The sequence below is a fragment of the Fulmarus glacialis genome, unplaced genomic scaffold (assembly GCF_000690835.1).
Source record: "Fulmarus glacialis isolate BGI_N327 unplaced genomic scaffold, ASM69083v1 scaffold8875, whole genome shotgun sequence".
NCBI lineage: Eukaryota > Metazoa > Chordata > Aves > Procellariiformes > Procellariidae > Fulmarus > Fulmarus glacialis.
Window position 1 is genome coordinate 1 of NW_009213603.1, and position 26253 is coordinate 26253.

At 41.2% G+C, this 26253-nt stretch overlaps 1 protein-coding gene across 1 annotated transcript; it reads left to right on the plus strand.

Annotated features, from left to right (window-relative positions):
* The first annotated feature begins 2413 nt into the window (after window positions 1-2413).
* STAT1 (signal transducer and activator of transcription 1, 91kDa) lies at window positions 2414-21928 on the plus strand. Its single transcript, XM_009578243.1, has 21 exons — window positions 2414-2541; window positions 3179-3323; window positions 4595-4693; window positions 6620-6715; window positions 7461-7539; window positions 8088-8179; window positions 9024-9175; window positions 9451-9609; window positions 10976-11068; window positions 11564-11623; window positions 12483-12512; window positions 12600-12693; window positions 13590-13631; window positions 14120-14203; window positions 14745-14843; window positions 15330-15465; window positions 15997-16052; window positions 17183-17277; window positions 19537-19684; window positions 21018-21201; window positions 21849-21928. The coding sequence occupies exons 1-21, from the start codon at window positions 2414-2416 to the stop codon at window positions 21926-21928; spliced, it is 2151 nt and encodes a 716-aa protein (XP_009576538.1).
* Window positions 21929-26253: the final 4325 nt, after the last annotated feature.

The window sequence follows — 26253 nt, forward strand, 5'->3', positions numbered from 1 at the left end:
CATGCGAGGTCCCAGGCGGCAGGGACGGCTGTCCCCTGCCCTTTGTTCCCGAACTGCCATCGTGTGGTTTGGCGGCGATCACCCGGGAGTGACACGAAGAATGGAATTGTTAGGAGACGGCGGGATTAAATGTAGTTAGACCGCAGCCAGGAAGGAGTCCGAGCTTAGCCGGGGAAGACGCCCCCGAGCGTGGGTGTTACCGAGGCACACAGACCCGCACAGCTGCAAATATGTCCCTTTTGTCCAGACATGCATATGGAGTGCGATCCTATTGCCCCTACCCAAGGGAAGGCAAGAACAGCAAAATGGATTTTCCATCCTACACCACCTCACTTGTCAGTTTGTCAAGGGCAGGCTGAGCCCTGTATCCCAGTATTGGTCTCTCTAATGCCTTTTCCACAAAAGGTGCTGGCTTCCCACATTTTCAGTGTTTCCCTGCTTGCATCCCCAAGGATTGCATTTGCTCTGTAACGGCCTCTTAGGAGTGGTGGCAGAGAACCATCCAAAGTCCTTTCCCAGTCTGGTTGCTTTAAGACACAGGAAGATTGGAGTACATCTTCATTTAAGCACTAGGGGAAAAAAAATGGACTAACTTCATGCATTTAGACAAATTCTTCCAGCTTTCCTCACCAATGTCATATTTAACTATTTGCCTTGGTGCCACTACAGCATACTTAAATGCTGTGTTACCTGTAATCTGAATTCCACGCACATCAAAATCCTCAAAGCCCTCACGTTAAACATAATAGGATTTTTAACTCTCATTTGCTTTTCACACATAGCCTATGCCACTCAGCAGCTGAGGGAACTGGCATACAAACACTAATGGGATTTGGCAGGAAGCCATGTACAAGATAGTCCTTCACCCCAGTGCTGCCCTGCTCCTTGGACAGGTCCTATCCCTATTTTTAAAATCATAGAATCATTAAGGTTGGAAAAGACCTCTAAGATCATCGAGTCCAACTGTCACCCCAACACCACCATGCCCCCTAAACCATGTCCCTAAGCGCCTCATCTACACGTCTTTTAAATCCCTCCAGGGATGGTGACTCCACCACTTCCCTGGGCAGCCTGTTCCAAGGCCTGACCACTCCTTCAGTAAAGAAATTTTTCCTAATGTCCAGTCTAAACCTCCCCTGGCGCAACTTGAGGCCATTTCCTCTCGTCCTATCGCTTGTTACTTGGCAGAAGAGACCAACCCCCACCTTGCTACAACCTCCTTTCAGGTAGTTGTAGAGCGCGATGAGGTCTCCCCTCAGCCTCCTCTTCTCCAGGCTAAACAGCCCGAGTTCCCTCAGCTGCTCCTCATAAGACTTGTGCTCCAGGCCCTTCACCAGCTTCGTTGCCCTTCTCTGGACACGCTCCAGCACCTCAGTGTCCTTCTTGTGGTGAGGGGCCCAAAACTGAACACAGTATTCGAGGTGCGGCCTCACTAGTGCCGAGTACAGGGGCACGATCACCTCCCTACTCCTGCTGGCCATGCTATTTCTGATAAGTTGCAGATGCGAGTGGACTTGCATGTCACCACCCATGTTCTCAGCCCGGACTGTTCCATGGACATATCTTTACATGCCATTTCCACAAGATGCTAACCTACAGCCCAGAGGGGAGATGGTAACAGGTCTGCAGAGGCCCTATATCAGCCACTCTGTCATAGAAATGTTATTGTACAGCTTAACTTCTCTCAGTCATATTAGTTCATTTTAAGCAACCTGTGTCTGCTGCACAGATTACTTGAATTTAGCCTGAAAATTCGATCATGGGAACTAAAGCATATAGTAGAAAACACATCTTGCCAACAGTTCTCCATTTAAAGTGACTTGAAATCTAGTTCGTTTTCAGAGCAGGCAAATGGGGACACAAATAGCACCTGAAAACAGGCCCCCAGAGGTTTCTGTGCTTTTCCACTCACGCTCTTGGTGATGGGGAGTACATCTGAATCAACAAAAGGTGAAACTCCACATACAGGATCTTGATCCTGCAGGGTACAGGCATCAAACACATAGGTCCTCATTCCCATATCCCTACTAAGCAAGAGTGTGGTAACACTACCAGTACCCTAAATGCTGTGAAAAGGGGTTCAAAGGAAAAAAATGCAAGTTTTCATAGGGAAGGGTGATTTAGCTTTCAGTTATTTTTCACGAATAGTGCACTATCTTAATTTGCAGTTTTTAAAATTTTTTTTCTTTAAATTAAAACAAGCACAGAAGAAGTTGTATTCAGTTTTAATGATTAGCTTTCTAAAACTGTTACAGCTGAAAATAAAATGTTTTTGTTTGCTGGAAACACTTTTCCTTCCTAATCCTCCAATTTTGCCAATGTTCATGAAAGCTTTAAATGAGTTGCTTTTCACCAGTTCAGTCCAAATACTACTTAAACATTTACGTTGATTTTTTTACCCCCCCTCCTCAGGATGACTCAGTGGTATCAGCTACAGCAACTTGATTCCAAGTTTTTGGAGCAAGTTCACCAGCTATACGATGACAGCTTTCCTATGGAGATCAGGCAGTACCTGGCACAGTGGCTGGAAAACCAGGATTGGTAAGCATAGAAATTGGCCTTCAGGTTATGTGATAAGCCATGTTCTCATACATGCAGTTGCAGGCAGCAGAAGAACACTGGGGAGGCAAGCTGCTAGATGAACCTTTGCTGATAGGATGCTTCAGTAGCTGTGTGGATGCTATAGCCTGTGTTCCTGCCCCTCTTCAGGGCTTTGTAGAGGGGCCTGACACCTAGAGTAACAAGAGTACTATCTCTCATTTCCCTCGGTTGGTCTGTAACAAAAGCTGCTGTTTTAAGACCGATCAGTTACTACCTTGGCAGCTCAGTCTCTCACTATTGCAGACTTTGAACTTTCACCAAGATTTCTGTGGAGCGTCTTCTTTTAGACGAGTGGTACATGTGACATGCACATGCATCAGTAGCTTCTTGATGTGCATGGAATGAGTAAATGAAGTTGCACAGAATGTGGCAAGAATAATACAGAGAAAAATAACGTTTCTGTATCAAGAAAAAGTCAAAGCTGAGAGAGTGAAACTGGCTTATGTTTGAAGGTTATTCTTACTGCTTGCATATACTCAACTGGAGTTGGGGATTAAAAATAAAGTACTTCTGTATGCGTTTCTTGAATGCTGTATTGAAAGTATGTTTAACACAAGCATGCCTTAAATTATTCTAGGGAACATGCAGCCACCAACGTATCTTTTGCTACGGTGTTATTCCATGACCTGCTGTCACAGCTTGATGATCAATTTAGTAGATTCTTGATAGAAAACAACTTTTTGCTGCAACACAACATAAGGAAAAGCAAACGTAATCTTCAGGTACGCCTGGGGTATATGCCTATACATTTGCTTTAATTGCGTCAGTAGTACAATTGGATACCTCTAAGCAAACTACCCTGCCATGAGGGATTTTCGCAGAGAATGTGAGAGAATCCTAATTTAAAAGCCAGAACTCAAATGTTGCTCCATTTTTATTTTAATTGGCTATGGTTAGAAAGTTACAGTTTCATTACCAGTACAGTTACAGTTTCCAAGAACTCTAAGAAAAAGAGTAGTTTGTAAGGTGTTTACTGTATGAATTTGGAGCACTTACTCAAATGTAGTTTCCCTTACCCCACTCCTTCCCCAGCTGGTTTCCTCAGTGTACTAATAAGCTTCTGATGCAAAAGAAACACAGGGGAAGAAATCCTTCCCATGTAGCTGCAGAACTACAGTTAAAAGCAAAGGACTTGTCATTAGACAGCACTTCCGTGCGTCGTACTGTACTGACAAAGAAAAGGGCCAAAGCAATTGGTAGTGAATGGCAGTGCAGAACGTATCTTTAGTGGACTTAATTACTTTCGTTAGTCAGTCCTCCCCTCCTCCCTATAGGGCTTTATGCCAGAGGATCTTCCATAGATCTCCTGTGGACCTTCTCCACAGCCAATTTCCCACACATGTAGCTTCTCCTCACCACAGGTTGGTGACTAGGGGACTGTTTTCTGAGGAGGAAACATGACCAGGCTGTACTTATCTGATAGTAACTACAGATCAGCAATGAAAGATCAGTCAAGAAGCCTGTACAGCTCAGCGACCCCCCCGGGGGGGCAGCACCATACTGGGCTGAGCAGGGCAGTACTCAATCCAGAGCATGTTTCAACTTTGTATGCATGTAAAATGACTGTATGTTCATAAATGGCAGCTAACATACCTCCTTTACATCACTGAGCAAGAGCTGTACCTGTCAAACTAGAACAACTGCCCTTCAAAACCAGCAGCTATACTTCAAAGGTGTGGGAGGGCGGCTCTCCAGAGAGGATGAGCTCTCTAGGACTGTAGGATAGTATCTCACTTCTCCCAGTAATGACTCTGACCCTTTCCTGGTGTTTTGTGCTGAGTACCATCTCTTCATACACTAATGAACTAAAATAGAAACTCATTCTTGGAGATGGTTGCAGCTGTCACACTCCCTGTAGTCTTGGAGCATGCTATGATGAATGTGTGCGCCTCGGCTCACACACAGTCACCCACTAATCTTTTTGCCAATCAGTTTACTGAAGGACAAGAAATTATGGGTATGAACTTTAACAATAGACTGTCTCTAATGCCAGGATAACTTCCAAGAAGACCCAATACACATGGCAATGATCATCTACAGCTGTCTGAAAGAAGAGAGGAAAATACTGAACAGTGCCCAGTTGTCAAATCAGGTAACAGTCTTGCAATATCTACTGCAGTTGTATCTAGCCCTTCCTATTATTTGGGACAGAGGGAGTGGAAGATGACTGAAAGAGGAAACAGGCTGTCCTCTCTCTGCCCAACAATATGTTTATTAAAGACAAAAGAGTGAACACTGATATGTACCAGCTGGACAGTGTGGCTTGTTTGCTGTATGAAGGATTTGGAGGGGAAATGGCCAGGAAGTAGTTTTTATTCCTTGAGTGATGTAAAAGCTATGCTGTTTTTTTAATGCTTCAGTAGTATAGCCTGATGTGCTCATCAGATTTTATTACAATTTAATAATTAGTGCTTGCCTTATTTCTCCAGCAAGATTTTAGCTTCCCCCTCCCCGCCACCCACTGCGTTTTACTCCTGAATTTACTCTGTATTAAGCAGCTGAGCCTTGGTGTTTCTCTGGACTGTCTCTCTGGGAAAATGATGCATCATTCTCCTTCCCAGTTATCTCCAAGTATTTCTTTCTATTTTTGTTTTTTAAATGAAGACCATTTCTTTCCTCTGAACCATAGGTAGAGCCGTATTCTTCTCCTTCCTCATCTGTTCTGACTTTTCATCTTTTTGTTTTTTCCTTTGCAAGGAGAACTGTTTTGCAATAAAAAAATTCTGCAGTTGGGAAAGGCATGCAAACTGTATAGCTAGATGTAATCCACTTACGTAATAACAAAGTGATGACTGACCAAGCATGTTAAGTTCTGATACTGAAATACTTCCCTTTAGGGTAAGTTTTTGAATGTGTATTGGTAGAGTGGCAAGAGCACTCAGGCATAGGTTTTGAACAAGGGGCCTAACGCAACTGTATTCAAAACAGCTCCTCTAAAAACGTGACTCTGACAGAGCCCTTGTAGCTGCAGTGCAGCTGTTCAGTTTTCTGTTCTGGCTCACCACATAAAGCTCTCATAACTGCCTTTCCAGCATGCGATATATTTGGGTCATCAAAAAGGGAAATAAGTCCTCCTATACTTACTGTTGGCACTAAGGACAACACCATGCCCTACCTCTGCTTTCTGGTAAATACTCTCATTTCCAAAAGCCGAGAAGATAAAATGCAGAGCAAGCACAATTATAAGCATCATAAAAAACAAAGGAGAATCCTGAATGTTGAGTATGCTCAGATTGCCTTAATAGTCTGATGTAAGTCTGTGATGGGGGACCTTTGGCAGCTTACCAAAATAAATACTTTAGGTGACCTTAGCTTAAGTTGAAGCGTTAGAGCAACAACGCATACCTGACTGTCCTACACTGGAGGAACAGCAGGTGTCTAACACCAATAGTACTGTTAATGAATGGATCAAAAAATCCTGTCTTTCAACTTACTGCAACTCTCCCTGAGTGATGTCTTGCAATAAACTCCCTGAATGATGTTGAGGTCAGCTTTCAAAGAAACTATACAGAGATCTAAAATGTGCTTGAATGCCCTGTAGGAAAGAAATTGCATACCAAGTTACCCCATTTGCCTGTACACAGACCCATCTTGTTCTGGCTCTTAGCCCATTTCTCCCCATACCCTGTTTGGATGAATCTAATACTTGATGTAGATGTCATCCAGCCTTCAGGGTTGTTGTTTTCTTGAAATACATTTAAAAGGTATATGAAGATAAGCAAACAAAAGAATGGATTTGTGCAGAGAGAAAACAGAATATGTTTATTGCTTTATATTGCTATGATGAAAAAAACGCAGCATCACCACACAACAAGCACTTTTAATCCTCCCTCGTTTCTTGCAAATTCACCTGAACTGGATTTTATATTATAAAACCTTAATCTGATTTATCAGAACAAGCCATGCGTCATCAGGTTGTTTGTCAACAAAAGCCACTAACTTACATGAATGAAAAAAGTACTTGCTGCATGGGTCACTTCGGTTTGACTTCTGTTGTTGTTCTGCTTGCTTCCCTCAGATGGAAGTGGGGAGCGTACAGAACACTGTGATTGGGATGCTGGACAAACAGAAGGAGCTTGATGCGAACGTTAAGGCTGTAAAAAACAGTGTTATAGTAAGTATAGTATAACTATTTAGAGCTTGTCAATTCACAGATGTTGAAAAGCTTTCAGTACATAAGACTTTCTAAAATGACAAAAAAAAGGTAATGGTTTGATTTTTCAAGTCTATAACCAGGGATTGTCTGAAAATAGAAAGTAATTACTTGTCAGTAGCTCTATAATACAGATTGGGATTTGACTGGTTTAGCAAGATCAAATTTCTTGTGCTTAAATTTTAGCAACAAAAACATTTTACCCATCCGAAATACTAGCAACTGAGGAAAAAATCTTAAGAAATCATACACTGACCGATTTGTTGTTACTTAGAAGATAGATTTTCATTTAGTATATAGATGTTTATTGTCTTAACAAATACTGTCATGACAGAAAGCTTTTCTCCAAGTAATACCTAATAATTTGAAAGTTTGTTTAAAATGCTGTGTGTTGTTCCAAGTTTTTCCACTATAGCCTAGGTTCTCCTAAACTCTGTGAACTTACATGGCTAGACAATGAGCTATTATGGCTTTTCCATAATTTGTAATTAACAGATTTTAGTTAGCTGAGAAGAGGGAGGGAGAGTGAATAGAAGGTGATTAATTTTAGGGATATTTCCTGTTAGGGAGTTCCAGGAAAAGGCATGCTACAAAACTGGACTTCATCTCTGTAAAGGGCTGATACCAGGCAGTTCCTAATCAGAAGCAGTCTTGCATTACATGAAAGTATTGAATAATTGTGGCCACCTTCATTTGTGCTTTATAGGACGTGGAGCAAGACATCAAAACATTAGAGGATATGCAAGATGAATATGACTTTAAATGTGAAACCTTGCAGAATAGAGGTGAGTAGTTTATCAAGGACATACATACCCTATTGCATGTAGCTTGTAATCGTAAACTCTGCTGTCTTGAGTCAGGAAACTAAACCTAACGATATGCAGCCAAACTTACTGGTAATGTCCCTCCTGTAGGCATCCTCCCTTGAAATAACAGTTAACTTCTGTTGCCAGGTTAAGCAATATGAACGATTCATGTGTGAAGTCACCACAAGAACAAATTGCTCAGTGTGTATCTTTACACAATATAATCATTATTTTAAATCAGATTCTTACTCTACAAGGCAAGCAAACTCACATCTCAATTACTTCACTGGGATAGTGGCTTTCCCTTGCATTAGTGCTTTAAGTGTAGACTCTGTCCTTTCAGAAGGGGGAAAGGAGGAATCAAAAAAAAAAAATCTAGGAGGCAGTAAATATTTCCTCCCTTAAGCTTTAAAGATAGACTTCACTTAACATTAGCCAGGCAGATACCCTCCTCCCCTCAGTGTTTCCCCCACCCATACTTCAGCACTCCTTCAGCCTCACCTTCACAATTTGGACTTATTTTACAGAGCATGAGTCCAACGGTGTGTCACAGGAGGAATATAAGAAAGAACAGATGAATCTCAATAAGATGTTTTTATCACTTGACCTCAAGAGAAAGGTAGTGCACGAGTTTTCTTTCAGAAGGCAACAGCACTTCATTTTAAACACATGTTCGTTTTCATTGGGTTGACATAAATTATATAAAAGAAAGCTTTTCTACTACTATCAGTTGAACTAAGATTTAATTCTTTCCATCCTGACTGAAAATCTAGAATCTCTGTCAGCTATTTTATTTCTCTTCTAGCAACCTTTATCAAACTCTGTCAGGTAAACCTAAAATAACAATGAGAGAGAAAAGGTGTCATTATCAGTTTGTTTTCATTGGGTTGACATAAATTATATAAAAGAAAGCTTTTCTACTACTATCAGTTGAACTAAGATTTAATTCTTTCCATCCTGACTGAAAATCTAGAATCTCTGTCAGCTATTTTATTTCTCTTCTAGCAACCTTTATCAAACTCTGTCAGGTAAACCTAAAATAACAATGAGAGAGAAAAGGTGTCATTATCAATAGTCATGTTCTCAAGGAAAAAAAAAACCAATTAAAAAATTTGCAGCTATGTTAGAGTTAAATGTGCTCGCTCTCATTGCAGTGCTCAAATCTACAGCAAGCACTGGGTGATCCCAGATATACACTTGGGACATACATGGATGCGAGACACTGGCTCTTTAGAATTCAGCGATACTGAATATGCTTTGTTTCTCCATTGTTTCTCCACTTAGTCTAGCAAATACTCCAGCTAAAAAGCAGCAGGTGTTTTCAGAAAACATCCTCTGTTGACAGAAACTATTACTTTGAGGTCCTTGCAGTTTTGCAAGACAGATAGCATTAGCTAAAACAGTACTTGGTTTTCCTTTATGAAGTATTTTTAATAAACAGGGTAATTTATTATTGTCTATAGGAAGTTGTGAACAAGATAATACAGCTGCTGAACACCACAGAGCACACACAGAGTGCTCTTATTAATGAGGAGCTGGTGGAGTGGAAACACAGGCAACAGATTGCATGCATTGGTGGCCCACCCAATGCCTGTCTTGACCAGCTACAGAACTGGTAAGTCTCTAGCCAATGAAAGCAATGGACAGGAACTTTAAGTATGTTATGAAGGAACACCAAATCTGTGAAATATACCGATTATTTGTATTACACATTTTCTTTCTGTCACAGCATAACTACATTTCATTTATTTTATTACCTTACCACATTTCCAATGAGCAAGAAGTATTCTCTGTGCACTGCCTAGTCCTTAGGGACAGTCACCTGGCTGGTGTCTCAGCATTATTACAATACAAAAACATGCGAAAAGTAATAAGATTGTGTAATTGTAGGTTCACCATTGTTGCTGAAAGTCTACAGCAAGTTCGTCAGCAGCTCAGAAAGCTTGAGGAACTGGAACGGAAGTCTGCCTATGACCCTGATCCCATCACAAAAAATAAACAAGTTCTGCAGGACCGAACATACAGTCTTTTCAAACAACTCATCCAGAGGTAACAGACAAGAAGGGTCTTTTTGTGTTTGCGTGAATAAATGGATGGCACCTTTTCCTTCTGTTCCCTCAATATTTCCTGCACGCTAACTTTGCATTTTCTGATGTTTTCCTAAGTTTGTTACAAACATTAAACTAAATGACCGTTTTTGAGATTTACCCTATCTAGGGTTTCCACAGGTTTAGGCCCATGGAAAGCATTTGTGATCAGTCATCATAGGATGCTACAATATGTATTTGCTACAGAATCAAACTGCTAGTCTGTTAGTCCATTTCTAGCTTTAAGCTTCAGCCCTGCAAAGTTCAAGTAAATGGAGGCAAGAAACCATCCGCACCAAGCTATGCTCAAGATAAATGCACACTAGATTCTCCAACCCTTTGTCTCTGGACGCATCCTCTCTGTCTCCAGCATAGGGAGGTCAACCCTATCTCTGTACCATCTCTATGAAGCAAATTACTGTAGCTGGTAGTTGCCCCACATAAGATCAGAGACCCATTCTGTAAACATACAGTAGACAAAAATTCATGCTGCAGGCAGCTTGAAACTGGCAGATAAGAGCAAGGGCTTTGATAGGGTAGGTAACACCCTGTACAGGGGGCTAGAACCCAAGGTTTCCAGAGTCCCATTCAGATGCTTTGATCACTAATCTTCAATTGGAAAACACAGGTACTGCTTTTCAATGAAGTGAAGGCAACGAGGAATCATTGTAGAAGTCCAGCTGCTGTTTAGTTATCTTGACTGTGAGTATAGCGGAAGGAAAAGTCTCCATGCTGCCTAGGACTTGGTAACAATAGAAATACTTCAGCATTTATGTCTACACAGTGCTACACAAAAGGTGCCCAAGACAGCAACAGTTTGGGGTGCATCAGAACAGGTTAGCCTCCAGAGTTTGCTTCCTGGGCTTAGCTAGCCCTCATCAAATCCCCAGCTAGCTTATCTAGCTCTTGGGCCTGTGTTGTTACATAGCACTGTCTCACAGCACTGTAACCATAAGAATTTAGCAAGCGCGGGGAATAGCAGACAAAGCAACACTCCTCACTTGGATTATGCTAGTTACATCACAGTGCTTACATGCTGTTTGATTTCAGGGAAGTTTGAGGTAGCACTCTTCCTCCCGAAGCCATCAATGTGTTTAGGAAAAGCCAAACTTTATGAAATCACTTCATACTTGCAATATTTCTAGCCCCATTGATACAAGTGAAAGAAACAAACACACAGACCTCTGTATAGATTGAAACTGAATGAATAAAGTGTGCAGTACTACTGGTAAATCACCCTTCTTGTAAAGTTCACTTTTTATGTAATTTCTCATTCCTTAAAGACAACATTGATAAATCAAAGTGCCTTTAATCTGTTCTTTCTGTAGCTCCTTTGTGGTAGAGAGGCAGCCTTGCATGCCAACACATCCTCAGAGGCCATTAGTCCTGAAGACAGGAGTACAGTTTACTGTAAAGCTGAGGTATGTTTTCCCCTTCTTGTTTTGTGGCAAGCTTTTCATGTCATTGGCTTCCTACAGCTGAGAGGATTGCACATTTTACAGTATAGCCTCAGTGCTGAGGTCAGGAGGAGGAAGAAAGTGCCATGTGGCAGGGGGATGTCTTCTAGCAAAGTTTAACTTGCATTTAGCTTTTACCCTTTACCAGAAGTGGGGGGTATTGCGTGTACAAGAAACACAACCAAACAGTAGAACAGACACACGCAGACCACTTTGTCACGCAAAAGAATAACTCATTTGCCCATCTAGTTTCCTCTCTGAATCAGGACATGGGATCAGTGTCTTGCTAATTTATCCTGTCACTGCATCTATGCTATCTTGTATGGAGTAAGCTTGGAGTCTCTATGTGGCCTTGAGTTGTGCAGCTTCAATATACCTGTGATAAGCAGTGCAATAGAAGAGAACCTGTCTTTTGCAACTGGAGTAATTTAAAAAAAACAAACCACCTTCTCTTTCCAGATTGCTGGTGAAATTGCAGGAATTGAACTACAACTTGAAAGTGAAAGTTTTGTTTGATAAGTATGTTGCATTTTTCTCACTCCTGTGTATGTTAATGATAAGCAGTCCCCATGTTCAGAAATCCAAAAGGCAGTCATATTTTAAGTGTTGAGTTGGCCAGGAGCAGGCTGGTTCTCCATGGCAGCAGGTACAGCCTCCCTTTTTCTTACCCATGCCATTGCTCTAAATCTCTCTCTGCCATTAGAGACACGCCACAAAGTACAGAAGGCCTCAGCATTTGCTTTAAGGGCAGGGAAAGAAATGTAACAGGCTCTCCAAAATAACGACAGTGGCTGTAAGGTCATGAAAGGGGGCTGTGCTTTTAAGAAAGCAGGCAAGTTTTTGTCTTCCCATTTGAGTCTTTAGGGAGCGTTCTGTTCACTTGAAACAGCTCTGGGATCCAGAAACTTGCATGGAATCGGGGAAAGAAAAAGAGATTCTTAAGTGGATGTGGGAGCTGAGGCTTTGAGAAGTGCACCAGATATAGTGCAACTCAATAAAATCTGGAGTAGTGGGAAAACTGGATTCAAGTGATGCAGCAATTTATTTGAGAAGTTGTATGGTTTAGAAGCAGATTTAGAATGACAGTACTATATAATTTTTTTCTCAGAGCAAGAGTTAAAGCCTATATAGTAAAAGAAAGGACTTGCTTTGATTATAAAGCCCCCATAGCAAAATTTACGCCTCAGTAAAAGATAGCCTGTGTAGCGCAGTATTTATTTTGACTGCTTGAACCAATTGCCTCCTCTTTTGCACAAAAGATTTCACAGAAGCATTTTACCAGTTCTCAGTCAGCTACGAAAACAAACACCTACATTTTCTGTGTCTGTGGCAGAATCTTTAAAAGATTTTTATTTTGTCTTTTTTTTTTTTTTGACAGAGATGTAAGTGAGAAGAACTCGGTCAAAGGGTACGTGGCATTACAGTTTGGTATATTAATATTGGGTCTTTCAACGAATTTGAGACTCTTAATTCTTTTCTCTCTCTCCTTGTGAAGGTTCAGGAAATTTAATATTTTGGGAACAAACACGAAAGTAATGAACATGGAAGAATCTACTAATGGAAGTCTAGCAGCAGAATTCAGGCACTTGGTAGGGGATTTTTTTCTTTTATTGACACATCCATTTAATTGTGTGGGTAGAGGGTGTGGTAGGAAGGAGACAAATTGCTTTTGTTATTGAAGTCATCATTTACTTTTGTATAAGAGCAACTGTGAATATCTCTTCTTTTTCTTTGTTCTTCCCTTTTTGAAATCTTTGGCCTGTCTCAATTGAAATGCTATTGCTTTTGTCACTGAAATAGGGCCAGAAAGGCAAACAAGAGTATTTGCTGCTGTACAGCTTATGTTGCAATGAGTTCTTTAGAGGAGAAAGAGAAAGAAGCCTAGAAATGCTGTTTTGGGCCTTTCAGAGGAAGGCCCATAGGTAGGAAAGCTTGGAGTAGTCTAAAAAGCTTTGAAACTGGAAGAGGAAAATTGTCTAGGAGGGGCCAGCTACAAGAAATTCAGTGCTTTCAGCAGACTATACAACACTTTTGATCTGCAGATTGCAAGATAAATCAAATTGGTTTCGTCATTACAACAGGAAAGGAAAGATGCAAGTCCTGAACATGGAATTCTCCCTTCATTGTCCAGAACAGACACTGTCTGGAGTTTATTGTCCAATTCAGAGGGGTACTTTGATAAACCAGTATTTCATCTGACCCTTCCTGATTTCACACTGCTTCTGTTCTTTTAAGGCCTCTTACATAAAGGCATTACATCATAAGGGTGCAATATCTATTTTCACACATGAATGGTTTATAAAAGAGTAGTATCTACCTATAGTTTAATCTTTTGGCTTCCACAGCTTAGAACCAAATAGGATCAGACACTAGTGCAGCAAGTTTGCATACAGTTGAACAACTAGAGCATGCAAATGTTTGCATCCCTACCACTTCCGTTTGTGGCCGAGGTAAATGAGTGACAGGGTTTTTTGTTTGTTTGCAGCAACTGAAAGAACAGAAAAACGCAGGAAGCAGAACAAATGAGGTAAGTGGCACTAACCTTGTTTGTAAAGCTTTTGCATAATACTAAAAAGGCATTCAAGCATTTAAGACAATGCTCTGCCCAGTGCCATGAAGAAACACGCAGGATGACAGATCAATAGGAGAGGAGTTCAGTGTTTCTAGGAAGCAATCCATGTAGGAAGTGTCTACAAATGAGAACTAGTGCCAGAATGGCGTCCCTCTGGACTCCCCCGCATTGGTACCTAGCTTTAACAGGACTTTCTGGCAAGGACAGATTTTTCTGGGGCTTCGGGGTAGGAGCCAAAAAAAAAAGTGCCCATTCTAACAGGAAGTTTTAGGAAGTTAGCATTGTCACTTGACACTGACCTGTAAACTGCTTCTGAGATCCGGAGCAAGTAACCTTGGGCAGAAAAGGTTTCTTTCCATGATAAATCCCCTTACCTTCCCCCCAAGCAATTTTCAGTCCCTGAAAGGTTTTCTTTTTTTAATTACTTTTTTTTTTCTTTAAAGGGTCCTCTCATTGTAACAGAAGAACTTCACTCTCTGAGTTTTGAGACACAGCTGTGCCAGCCTGGCTTGGTAATAGACCTAGAGGTATGTCTTAGCTGAAAGAGAGACAGACTTAAATTCCTTTACGTCAGTCATGCTGGCAATCTAAACTTTCTCTTTTTTTTTTTTTAAAGTACTTGGATATCAAACAGTTTCAGTTATTTCAAAATATATGAATATATGACACTTCACAACTTCTCTATATATGCACATACAGCAAGAATGCTGTCAAATCTCTGGGTAAATAAGAGTAGACGTGCTTTGCAAAGTATCTGATAACCAGCCCTGTGTTTTAAGCTCTCTAGGTATCGGTTTCCATTTATTTCAGAAGCAACATGCTATGAACTCTGTTACTATCAGTGCTATCATAACTGACGCTAAATGGAAGTTTTTATCAGACAAAAATCACCTGAGTCTAGTACTTCATCATACTGACATTTTCTCCCCTGCAAACAAACTTAAAGTGAAAGAGTTAAGACCATGCAAGCAAGGGCCTGCAGTGGAAACATGTTTGCGGGTAATCTAGAGGAAGACTGCAGCGGGGGTACAGGATAGTCTGACATGTTTCCTTTTATGTCCCTTTCAGACCACATCCCTTCCCATTGTTGTGATCTCAAACGTGAGCCAGCTTCCAAGTGGATGGGCTTCTATCTTATGGTTCAACATGCTGTCTACTGATCCCAAGGTATTTGCAAAAAAAAAAGTGTCAAAAATACTATGTGGACTTTTCAAGCATTTTCTGTATACAAGTGGCTGCTGCATTTTTTCCATGCAGATGACTCTTAATGGCTTTCAGGTGTAGAAGGAGGCACAGTGACTTACTTCCCTATCCTAAACAGAGCAATGTTTGAAACCCATATACATTGTATTCAGTATATACAGTACACAGTGAGAAGCCAAATAAACATTCAAGAGTTCAAATACAGTGCACTTGAGTAGTCTAGGAATTCTACCCACTGGGAGAAGACATGTGCAATGCAAAATACCAGAGATTGCTTTTCCTGGTAAAGAGTGCCTGTCAGAATGGCAGCCTGCTATTCCAGAGTTGTCTGAAGCTGGCATTGATTCTTAAATCTGCATTCTGTTCTGGCAATACACTTTTGTAAATTCAAGTGGCATTCCAAAATTAATGTTTATTAACAGTAGATTGTATTTTTCCCTTCCATTTTAGAACTTGTCCTTCTTTCTGAATCCACCTTATGCAAAGTGGGCTAAACTTTCTGAAGTTCTGAGTTGGCAGTTTTCTTCTGTAACAAAGAGAGGACTTAATGCAGATCAACTGAGCATGCTGGGAGAAAAGCTACTTGGTATGATCTGCTTCCATTACTTTAAACGGGAATGAGCTGAGTCTGTGGTTGGGACAGACCTAGGAGTCGAGTTTCTGGGGCAAAAGCCTACAAGTCACCAGAACTGAGACAGGAAAGCCGTTAATCTCAGAAAGGTGATGTAGGGTCTGCTGAGCTCCTACAGAAAAGCTTATGGGTTGCAGTTTTCTTGTTTTGCTAGAGAAGAGATATGCAAGACTTCAGTCCCCTTCCTGGAAGCATTTTGAAACTGGCAAGTATTAGGTGTAGCAGAGAGTAGAAAGTGTCAGAATGAATTCTTTTCTATTAACCAGGTCTGTTTAAATACATTTGGTCATTCTCATGCAGTGAACTTCTCCATAGGGGAACTCTCCCGGCTCTAGCCATGAAAATACTGTAGCCTTGCCTTTCTTCTCTTAGTCCAACAGCTCAGAGTTGTAAATAAACACTCTGAACTTGGTGCTGTAAGTACTTTCCTTTCAGTCTTACTAAGTAACTTATGGAACATGACTGAAGTCAATTTATTCTGTTCAGGGCCAACAAGTGGAGGATCTCACAATGGCCTTATTCCTTGGACAAGGTTCTGCAAGGTATGAACTCAGTTTAAAAATCGAGATGGAGGAGGGAGCTTTGTCTTGTTTAGGGTTTGGGGGTTTTTTTTGGTGCTTTTTTTTTAGGGTGCTTTCTTTTTCAATAGCGTACCCTAATTATTCTAGAGCTTACATAGTTGTGGGAGGTTTTGGTGGTGAGGTTAAAGTAGCAGCAGAAGGAGGAAAAAGGGCTTGTAATAGCAAGGAGTAGATAATTTTGAGATTGCTTTTGAGCCATGTAAACTATATAGAAAACATCTTTCAAACACAGCATCTTTGTTATTATTAATGCAATTGCTATGAATAGAATAATTCTCCATTTTAACTATTACAGAAAGCGTTAAAAAAAAAAGCCAGCAAGATGAGCAATTCTTCTTTGTCATAGTGAAGGACATTTCCCAGACCAGGGGCAACTGGATTAGCACAGGGCAGCCGAGAGGGTCAGCATGACAGCAGAAAGCCACATCATGAGATTCCATAACCCTGGCTGGAGCAAGACAGGACGACTCTTCACACTCACTTTGGCTTTAGAGCCTAAACTGGTATAGATAAGCAGGAGATGAGAGCAGAGAGGAACAGACTCCAAGGGAAGAGCAAAGCTCTGGTGACCTACAAGCACCAAGTTCATTAATATGAGTGTTTCATGAGGAATTGAAATACGGGTCTGATCAGAAGGTGTCTCTAAGTTGTTCTGCTAGTCGGCCTGGTTGAAAGCCCCACAGGATGGTTTGGATGTCCAAGAGCTCCCATAAAGACAGTGCCCAGGCAAGAACCAGAGCCTTTTCTCTGCTCTTAGACCAGTGTTGTCCATGAGAGGTAATGGATCATATGTTTGCGGGTACTGTAGGCTCAGGCACGCATTTCTCTTGCACTGCCTCTTGCCTTAAGATTCAGTACATGCTTCATTTCCAACAGTTTCTGTCCTTCTGGAGTAGAGAAACAGAAAGGGAAAAAAAAAAATCTTCAGAGAATACGGGGATGGTGGGAAAGAAGAAAAAGGGGAGCAAAATGCAAGAACAAGTAGATGCTGGCAGGATTGAACTTGCTTCCTCTCCACTTAACAAAACTCATGTTTCATTATCCCTGTTCTCCCCTCTCCCACCCCTGCCTTTCCATATTCTGAATTTTAGGAAAATATAAATGATAAAAATTTCCCCTTTTGGCTGTGGATTGAGGGAATCCTGGAGCTTATTAAGAAACACCTCCTGTGCCTCTGGAATGATGGGTAAGACCTGAGTGAAGTTAACAAAGATGTGGTCAGACCTTTCATTTAGGCTAGCAGTTACATCCTCAGGTTGTGAAGTTGTTTGTGCAGATACCTTGGATCCAATGAAGTGGAACTTGCAGCCAGAAAAATCTGAGGCAAATGAATTCTAATAGTGAGGAAGTCTCTAATGAGGCAATTGCTTAAAGCAAAAGTGTCAGATAACCAAGCTGTCCATTTAAGTCACAGAGCAGGGCTTTGAATGTTAAATTTTTTTGCCTCTGCTCTCACTACAAGTAGGTTCTTTCCACACCCTAGAACAGAGCCTCTTCTGTGTTTGACAGGGAAGACTAAACTACAACAAAATGTAAGTCATAAAGTGATCATCCATCTTGAAAAAAAAAAAACAAAAAACAACCCCAAACCTTCCCACAAGCAAACATTGTGAGCCTCCTCTAGGTGGCTTCTGTATCTGCAATATGAGTCCAGACAGTAGTCTTCACTGGTTTTAACAGAGTATTATTAATTAGTAAGACTCTGCCAGTTCCATTTGCCGTTTAATACTGGTTAGTAAACTTTTCATTCTGGTATTGCTGATTTCAGAAGTAATTGCTGCCAGAAATAGGTTCAGCCAAGGTCACAGTCCTACATTTTAGGTTTAGCCACATTAAGACACCCTGTCAGTAGCGCACTCACAGTGAAGCACCCTAGTATCCCACAAGTTCGCAGGATGGCTCTGTCTTGCTGTATTCAGCAGCAGGCTTCAAATTATTACCCCCCAGCTCCAGATGAGTTCTCTTGAAGCCCTTTATAGTACAAGCCTGTTTCACTGCCCAAAACCTACATATTTCCTACCTAAGTGGACTCCAGTGCAGCAGGATCTTTTGCCACCATTACTGAAGCGGAGCTGCAGTTCTCTGCCGTTTGGTGTTCCACCTCAGTATGGCTGTGTGCCTACAGGATTGTTTTTGCATGTGGCTTTGATAGTATGTAGTCTTGAATAACGTTACTCATTGCTCTCATACCTGAGAGCAATCCCCTGTTTAGGGTTTAACAGAAAGAAGAGGTGCAAGTTAAATCCTGAATGTAATCAAAACTAGAGATTTAGTACTATTAGTTTTTCCTCTCTTAGGTAGCTTTGTTGGATAGTTACAGATCTTTGTTTTCTAGAAAGGCAAAAAGGGAAACAAGGGAAAACTCCTGCAAACTGCAAAGATACTTTAGTGGGAAAGAGACAAATCTATAATATTCATTAGGATAGAGATTCCTCTTGTACACAAAAGAATAGAACACATGCCTTTCTTAATACTTGAGGGATGGGAAGGCTAAAGACTATCATTATACACAGTACATTTGCTACCAGATTTGTTACCTAAAGCATGCCATTTAAAAAAAAAAACCACACCCAAAACCCCTACAAAACCCATAAAACAGGACAGCTTACAGCACCTGAAATTTCTAAGTAAAATCATGGTTATTCAGTAGTTTTTGTGCAAAAAGCACTTTCCCTGACTTAACGCACAGAAGGACAGTAGTAGTAGTACTTTTTGAATAGTACTCAAAACTTCATTATTGATGGAGTATTTTGAGGAATAAGCAGCAGTGCAAAGAAATTCTGACCTTTTAAAAAAAGCAGTTGGGGTTTGACCAGGGTTATGCCCTAGTGCTGGCTTGTACAACTCCCTCCACAGTACCTATTCAGACGAATCCATTTCTTAAAATTACCACACTGGCCTCCTTGCCTGCACAACAACATTTGCCGAGCATAGCGTATTTGGGGGGTTGAAGTCACACAAAGTTAACAGCTCTTCTAGAAAACGTGCACAAGGAATAAAATAAACCCCATATCTGTATGATGCAATCTAGTAGCTGGCAAACTGTTTCATCAGCCAAAGAGGAGAAACAACTGTTCCTTAATAGACTTTTGAAGTTAAACTGCTAGCTGGGATCTGACCATTTTGCACACATGTAACTTTACTTCTGCTTCCACAGCCCAGTTTTGACAGCAAAAGACAATCTCTTTTATTCTGATCTCAGAAAAATGATTGTATAAGCCACCAGGCAAAAGGAAGAGTGCTGAGGGAAGCTGTGGTGATTCATGGCTTCCATATGGCAGCTCCAGCCTGTCAGTCCTACTGCTAACTTCCTAGCTGTTCGTAGGACAAAGCCTTCTATGAGGCTTTTACAACTACTTCAGCTTTTTAGTTTTCCTAGCTAGCCCAGCACAGCTTAGATTTTATGTTGAGGAGTAAACTCAGCTTTTTCTTTTCAACGTTACAGCTGCATCATGGGTTTCATCAGTAAAGAAAAAGAACGTGCTTTATTGAAGGACCAGAATCCAGGAACATTTTTATTAAGATTCAGTGAAAGCAGCAGAGAGGGAGCAATCACATTTACTTGGGTAGAAGGATCTCAAATTGGTAAGTCAGTAACAGACATCATCTTTGTCTTCAAAACGTAAGCTTACAGCAGAACAAGAAGTCTTTATGCTCTTCCCTTTCACACTGAGAACCAATACCATACACCACCCTAGCAGTCTCCACCCTTACACGCAACAGACCACAAACCATAGCAGACACACCTTACTTGGTGTAGTTCATAAGCCACACAGGGGATTGTTCAAGGTTTCAGCTGGGATTAATAACACTTCCCAGGTACTGCTTCTAGCCTGGAAGTTTGTTGAGGACAAACTACCTAGGCGGTCTCCCCTGCCTCTTTAGGGCCTCTCTTAGCAAGACACCTTTAGTACATACATATCTGTGTCTCCCTCCAAACCTGTATAGCCTTCCCTGTCAGAGATTTCTCTCCAAAAAGTTCACTACAGCCACATTCAGCCTGCTGTACTGTTGTTCTCTCCCACTACTTCACCTTGTGTGCAACACACCTTTCTCAAACAGCTTTCTTTAACTCATGGTCCAACACATTTGTTCCTTCCTTCCCACATTCTCCCCAGGTAAACCACATATTCACTTACTTCATTTTCCTAGCAGTTCTCCTGTTTCCAGAAGGACAGATGAAGAACTTGGTTCTCCAGTTAGCTGGGCTACTCTCTCACCTTCTTTCAAGGAAGCCTAGAGACTTAAAAGCTGCAAAAAGAGATAATCTCCCTCTTATCCAATCAGGGTTCTTCCCTTCTCATACTACTTAAATCAGCCCCACCTGCCACAATGCTGCAGTTGCTGATACTTCATTTGGATGAGCCCAAGACCTACAACAGCTGGAAGAGAAACTGCTGAATGTACTTGAATGACTTCTTTCCCTTTGCTGCCTTCATACCTGAGGCATCCAAAAATTGAGCAAAGAAGGGTGATAGTATTTGGAGCATTGAGGGAGGCTTTATCTGTCTCTCCTTATGATTCGTAAGAGCCTCAAGTAGTGTATTAGGCTCAAACTTCGTAATAGGCAGTAGAGTTTGAATGACATAATTTGGAAGAAGGTTAAAAAGGTAGCACAACTTTAATTAGTTAATGAAATATTGCAGTTAATTTCCACAGACAGGTCACCCCAGTCATTCTGAATACAAAATGCACCAAGAGCCATCGCTATACACTTTCCCCCCATATGCCTTCCTACCCCACAAAACGATTGTGCTTCCTTTGACAGTCATTAAATATGTACCTGCAGCACAGTAGGTGTCATCCAGGTAAGGCTTTTGCTCACATGATTTCTGAATTTGTCGTAGTGGCTGCAGCTTTTCTGGGCAGTTTTAGAAAAAGCTTTGAAACCACCTTTAAGAGTCGCTGCTTCTCTCATCTGCAGAGCCCCAGTTCCATTCAGTAGAGCCGTACACCAAGAAGGAGCTCTCTGCTGTTACTTTCCCTGATATCATTCGCAACTACAAAGTGATGGCAGCTGAAAACATTCCTGAAAATCCACTGAGATTTCTGTACCCAGATATACCCAAAGACAATGCCTTTGGCAAATACTACTCCAGGCCTAAGGAGGGTAAGTGCTATAAATGGCTCATATAGCATAAGCATGATGTTTGTTCTTGAGGTACTTGGGCGCTGTGTAATTTCTGTGGCATAGAAAGGGTAGCAGTTGGACTGAGTGTCTTGGCAGCCTAACCCATGCTTGAGTGCTGCTCAGCTGAAAGGTGAGAACAGGCACCTAAGCGTTAGTAGGTTAAGAAAAGGTCTGTTTTTAAAGAGGAACAACGTGAGATCTAGTCAGATGAAAAACTGAAAACATAATTGTCGCTAGCCCTCTAATTCAGCTTTCATGTGAGCCTGTGGGATACTTCAGAGATGTAGGTTCGCACTAACAGCTGGAACCATGACTCATATTTGACTATTACACAGGGCTGATCCTGGCTGTGTGGGCCTGGCAGGATGTGTTGATACAGCTACATCAAACTTTAGGGGAGGTTTTATTCTATAAAACCTATAGGGTTTTCTATAGGGGAAAAGCAAAAAGGAAAATCTGACTAAAAAATGGAGTAAATTAAGCATAGTGCTGTAAAATGCATGAGAGACTGGCACGTTAGCTGGGTCACAGGCTTTATTTTTGGTACAATAAAGATGGCAATGTGAAGTAAACTTGCAAAAAAAAAACCCCAAGCTTTTCTTTTTTTTTTTTTTTCCTCCTGGAAGCACCAGAGCCTATGGATTTGGATGGTCCCAAGGGAAACGGCTACATCAAGACTGAGTTAATCTCTGTATCTGAAGTGTAAGTTTCCACGGAGAGGCTGGATTTCTAGGAACTGGTCATAACTTTTTAGCTGTAGTTCATGTCTCCACAATATTTAAGGTGTAGGGGCCCCTGTCAAATCTTTCCTCTCTTTCTCTTGGAGGATCTGATCACACCACATACATGCAGTGCTGTGTTTGAAACACCATTTTCAGGTAAAAACCCTAGAAGCTTGCAGGTAGTTGTACTGGCAAATAATTTCTTGAAAAGCCAGTTCTTAAAGGCTTGTTGGACTTGTTTGATTAGAATGTAGAGCACTGAGTAGTCCCAGTTTTCATTTAAAGCCACACTGGCTTTGCAAAGCATGGTGTATTTCTCACAGGCTAGGTCTTAACAAGACCTCATTAGTGGCCCTTGTGGACCCAGAGCCAGACATGGTAGCCCAGCTGTGCCTCACTTCTTTAGTGAACGTTTGTCCCTGCTCTTCTCCTTCTATTAGCCACCCTTCCAGGCTCCAGTCTCCAGAAAATCTGCTCCCCATGTCTCCTGAAGAGTTTGATGAGGTGTCTCGGATTGTGGGCCCAGCAGAGATCGATACTGTGGTATGTATCACAAACCAGCCTTTTGTGGGAGGGTTGAGCCAGAACTTGCTTTTTTCCTTTTTTTTTCCCTTCAAACGTACATTGAACACTTAGCACAAGCTAACACTTCAGAACGTGTCTCTTCAAATGCGTAGGAAAAGCTGGGAATCCGGAGTTAGACTGGGATTGCTGTCGGTTGTTCTTTCCACTCGTTTGTGGGGCTAGGGGTGAAGAACAGGAGAGCAAAGCTTCCAGTGTGTATCTTGCAGGGGGAGCGAAGACAGGCAGGGAGGAAGGAGTAACGCTGTAGTCCTTCCTGTGGGGTCTGGGGTGGGGAGGAAAGCCAGAGCAGGTATGCAGCTTGGAAGTGTTGCCCTGCCAACACTGGCAAGGTACTGCCTGTTAATGGAGCAGTGTCGACCTTTCAGGGTGTACTTCAGAAAAAAATTCCACATTAAAGCATGGTACTTTTTTTTCCCCGGGAAAAAAAGGATCATTCTTGATCCTAAGACATGAATCTGGTGCTATTTGGGGAGGACCTGGTTGTGCTCTGTGGTTAGCAAAGACTATTGTTTAATGGACGTTTACTTTTCTTGTTGCAGATGTGTTCAGCATATTCAACTTAAAGGTTGAGCTTTTTACTGCATCATTAACACAGCTTATGCATTTGCTCTGCAGTCAATGACTTGGTGACATGCTTCACTTCAATTCTTTGGTTTCTCAATGTGAAGGTCCAGTGGCAATTTTTAACCAAAGGGAATATAAACAGCAGCCTGAATAGCCTCCGTACATACACTTTTTTTGTTTAGAAGTTCTTTGTTAAAGAATTTCTGGTTAGTGAGATACCATGCCAGAGCGGAGGAAGACAGGAGGATAGGAATGAGGGGTCCTCAGCAAGAGCGATAGGGGAAACATGCATTTTTTGTTTAAGGGAATTAGTTACATTTAACATTTAAAACAGCTGCCTGTACATAGGCGGGTTCAAAGGAAAGCTAGTTCTTCTGCAAAGGTTTAGAAAGCTTGCACCTTCTGCGTAACTGCTTCTGAAGAACTTTCACAGCTTTGAATTCTCATCTGCAGCACAGAAAGAAGAGAAACACTCTGCAGGTATATGCCACACTGAATCCATGTGCTGCTGAAGTTTGTCCCGGTTTTATCTTTTCTAAGGGCATGGCATACTGAGAGAACATAAGCCAAAAGCATTAGCTGCATTTCATTTTTGCTTGTTTCTTAAGGCAAGGTCTTCTTGTGTAGGATGTTTAGCACAATCTTTCTCATGAAAAGCACTTCTTAGGACACCACCTTAAAGCTGCATTGCTGGATCCCACATGTTCAGGTACAGGACCTGGACAACCAGCTTTAGGTGGCCCTGCTTGAGCAGGGGGGGTTGGTCCCTCCAACCTCAACCCGTCTATGACTCTGCAACACAGTGGCTACTGCAGCTTCTCTACCCACCGGTATCTATTCCCAATGCTCGGGAGGGCAGCAGTGGCCAGTGTGACTCACAGGGATTGCAGAGCTACTTCTCTACCATTCAGAAATGCTAGATGGATCACCTGCTGCTTAGAAAAGAGCTGGTTCAATTTAGTGTGTTGTGCCCAAGAAGACTGATGTGCCCACTGCAAAACTCAAGAGAAAGAAAATTTAAAGGACCTAGAACATGTAACGTACATATTTAAATGGAAAGCATTGGTAAACTGACTTATTTTGGCTTACTGCGGTTAACATTTTTACAGAGTATCACAACTGGTGATTTAATTCTTCTGTCTTACTATAACTAGCTGAATGTGTATCTTTATTGTAATACAAAAATCAAGTATTTGTTTCTTGAGCTACACCTTGTACTCATGGTCTATATGCAGCAGTTTGTTTTCATTACTTCTATACTTCAATTTTATCGACCAGGGTGACATTTTCTTGTGAGATTTAAAGCAATGGCCTTATTCATGGCTTTGTCTTTACACGGCCAGTAGTTCTAAAAGCAGTGTTTGTTTCCCAAGGGGAGTGTTCTTTTGCCATTTTAAATAAATGGAACTGTCAAGTTGACACTTTTGTCCTTTCTCTTGTTTTCTGGCTACTTCATTATAAAGACTATGTGTCTGCCAATAATTTACTGTATATCTCACTTTAAAGTTGTTTGTGCAACTGAACAGTTACAGCTCTGAAGCCTAAAGCAAGAGAGATGTTTTTAATTCACTGCATTGTTGCAGGTTAGCCTGCATCAGAGTTCTTAGAAGTTTTTTTTATTATTGCTTGTGTTGTCCAAAAAGCGGATTCGTGCCCGGCATGCAAGTAACCAATTCACACGCTCAGGATAGAGAGTGTTTTATTCAGGCCTGGGTGCTTGGTGGACTTGCCACAAATCAAGCACACTGGGTCTAATCACTTTTCTGCTTATATTCATAATTCTTACCCATATTCTAATTTTCTCTTATACATATTAATTAGATTTCCAAGAACTAATTATAATATTACATCATCCTAGACACATGCGCATTAGGGTCTTTGGGGGTCCTCTGGTGGTCGTCGATAGTCTTCCTCACAGTGTCCTTTAGTTGAACTCGGTCTTCACGCATGCTCAGTTTTAGCTCCTGGCTTAACTAGCACATCTCTCATTAACACAAACTAGCACTACCCTCTTATCTATTCTACTCAAGGTACAAGGTTAGCCTCCCTGTCTAATTTACGCAGAATACTAAGTTTCAGGGCCTTTTCAAGGCCTTTTTTATCTACTGTATGTCAGATCTGTCCATTCACAAAGTGTTCCTAGCCACCTGCATCATTTCAACCAAAGAACTATATATCTCTTCACTGTTTCTTCGTATTTGATGTCGATCCCTGACACGTACCTCTTCACTGTTTCTTCGTATTTGATGTTACTCCCTATCATATATCCCTCACTGTTTCTTTCTTTCCTTGTAAGGTTGTTCCGTTTCCGTGGTTACTGCTCACTAGAGTCTAACAATGCTTCCAAGATACACAATTTGTCTACACCTACAAACACCTGTTAGTACCTAACTTTTAAGCAACAAATCTTAAACGAACAGTATAATCGGTACTATAACAAACTGTATCCACTACATCACTTGTATCACATCACTGATTTTTTGTCTTCCCCAACCAAACTTCAATAAACTCAACTTGAATTTCTAATTTGAGCTGATCAGTAGGATAACTGATCTATAGCTAAACTTGGTGAGCTATGAAGCTGGCCCACTGGCGAATAATTTTTCTCTGAAGCTATTAAGTGACACGATGCCTATTAAGTGACACGATGCCTTGTCTCACGCTTGTCAGGCTTTTATATTAACTACACAGCCAGAAGAATAATAAAAGGAAAGAAACTATTGGTGAGATGAAGGACAGCAGGAGTGAAGAGTAGGCTAGGGCTGTTGAGGGCACATGGCCAATCCACTTAAGAATCCCAGCATTAACAAAAAGCAACCGGTGAAAGGACACAGCTCTGGCAGTGTGGGTCTTAAAAAAAAAAAAAAAAGCAGCTAGACAAGGGAGATTCATTCTCATTTCCTGTCAGCTTTGCACAATGGAAATGACTGGAGTAGGTTTTCCTTCCCCATGACCAAAGGCTTATTTCAACAGCAGTCGCATAGATAACCAATAAAAACCACCACTATCATCATCATCTTGGTATTTCCATTTATTATGCTGTAAAAAGCAACACTATCTGGATTTTATTTCTTAAAATAAATAACTTTCATTTTCAGAACCAGTACAGCTCAAGTTCAGATTCATTCATGGGAAACTGCTAGAAATACATTCATCACTG

Bases quoted from the DNA above. Each gene is read 5' to 3' on its own strand.
- STAT1 (XM_009578243.1), top strand. From the start codon at position 2,414: ATGACTCAGTGGTATCAGCTACAGCAACTTGATTCCAAGTTTTTGGAG. The intron at 7,540-8,087 runs GTGAGTAGTTTA...CTTATTTTACAG, and splicing joins TGAAACCTTGCAGAATAGAG to AGCATGAGTCCAACGGTGTG. The intron at 9,176-9,450 runs GTAAGTCTCTAG...GTGTAATTGTAG, and splicing joins CTTGACCAGCTACAGAACTG to GTTCACCATTGTTGCTGAAA.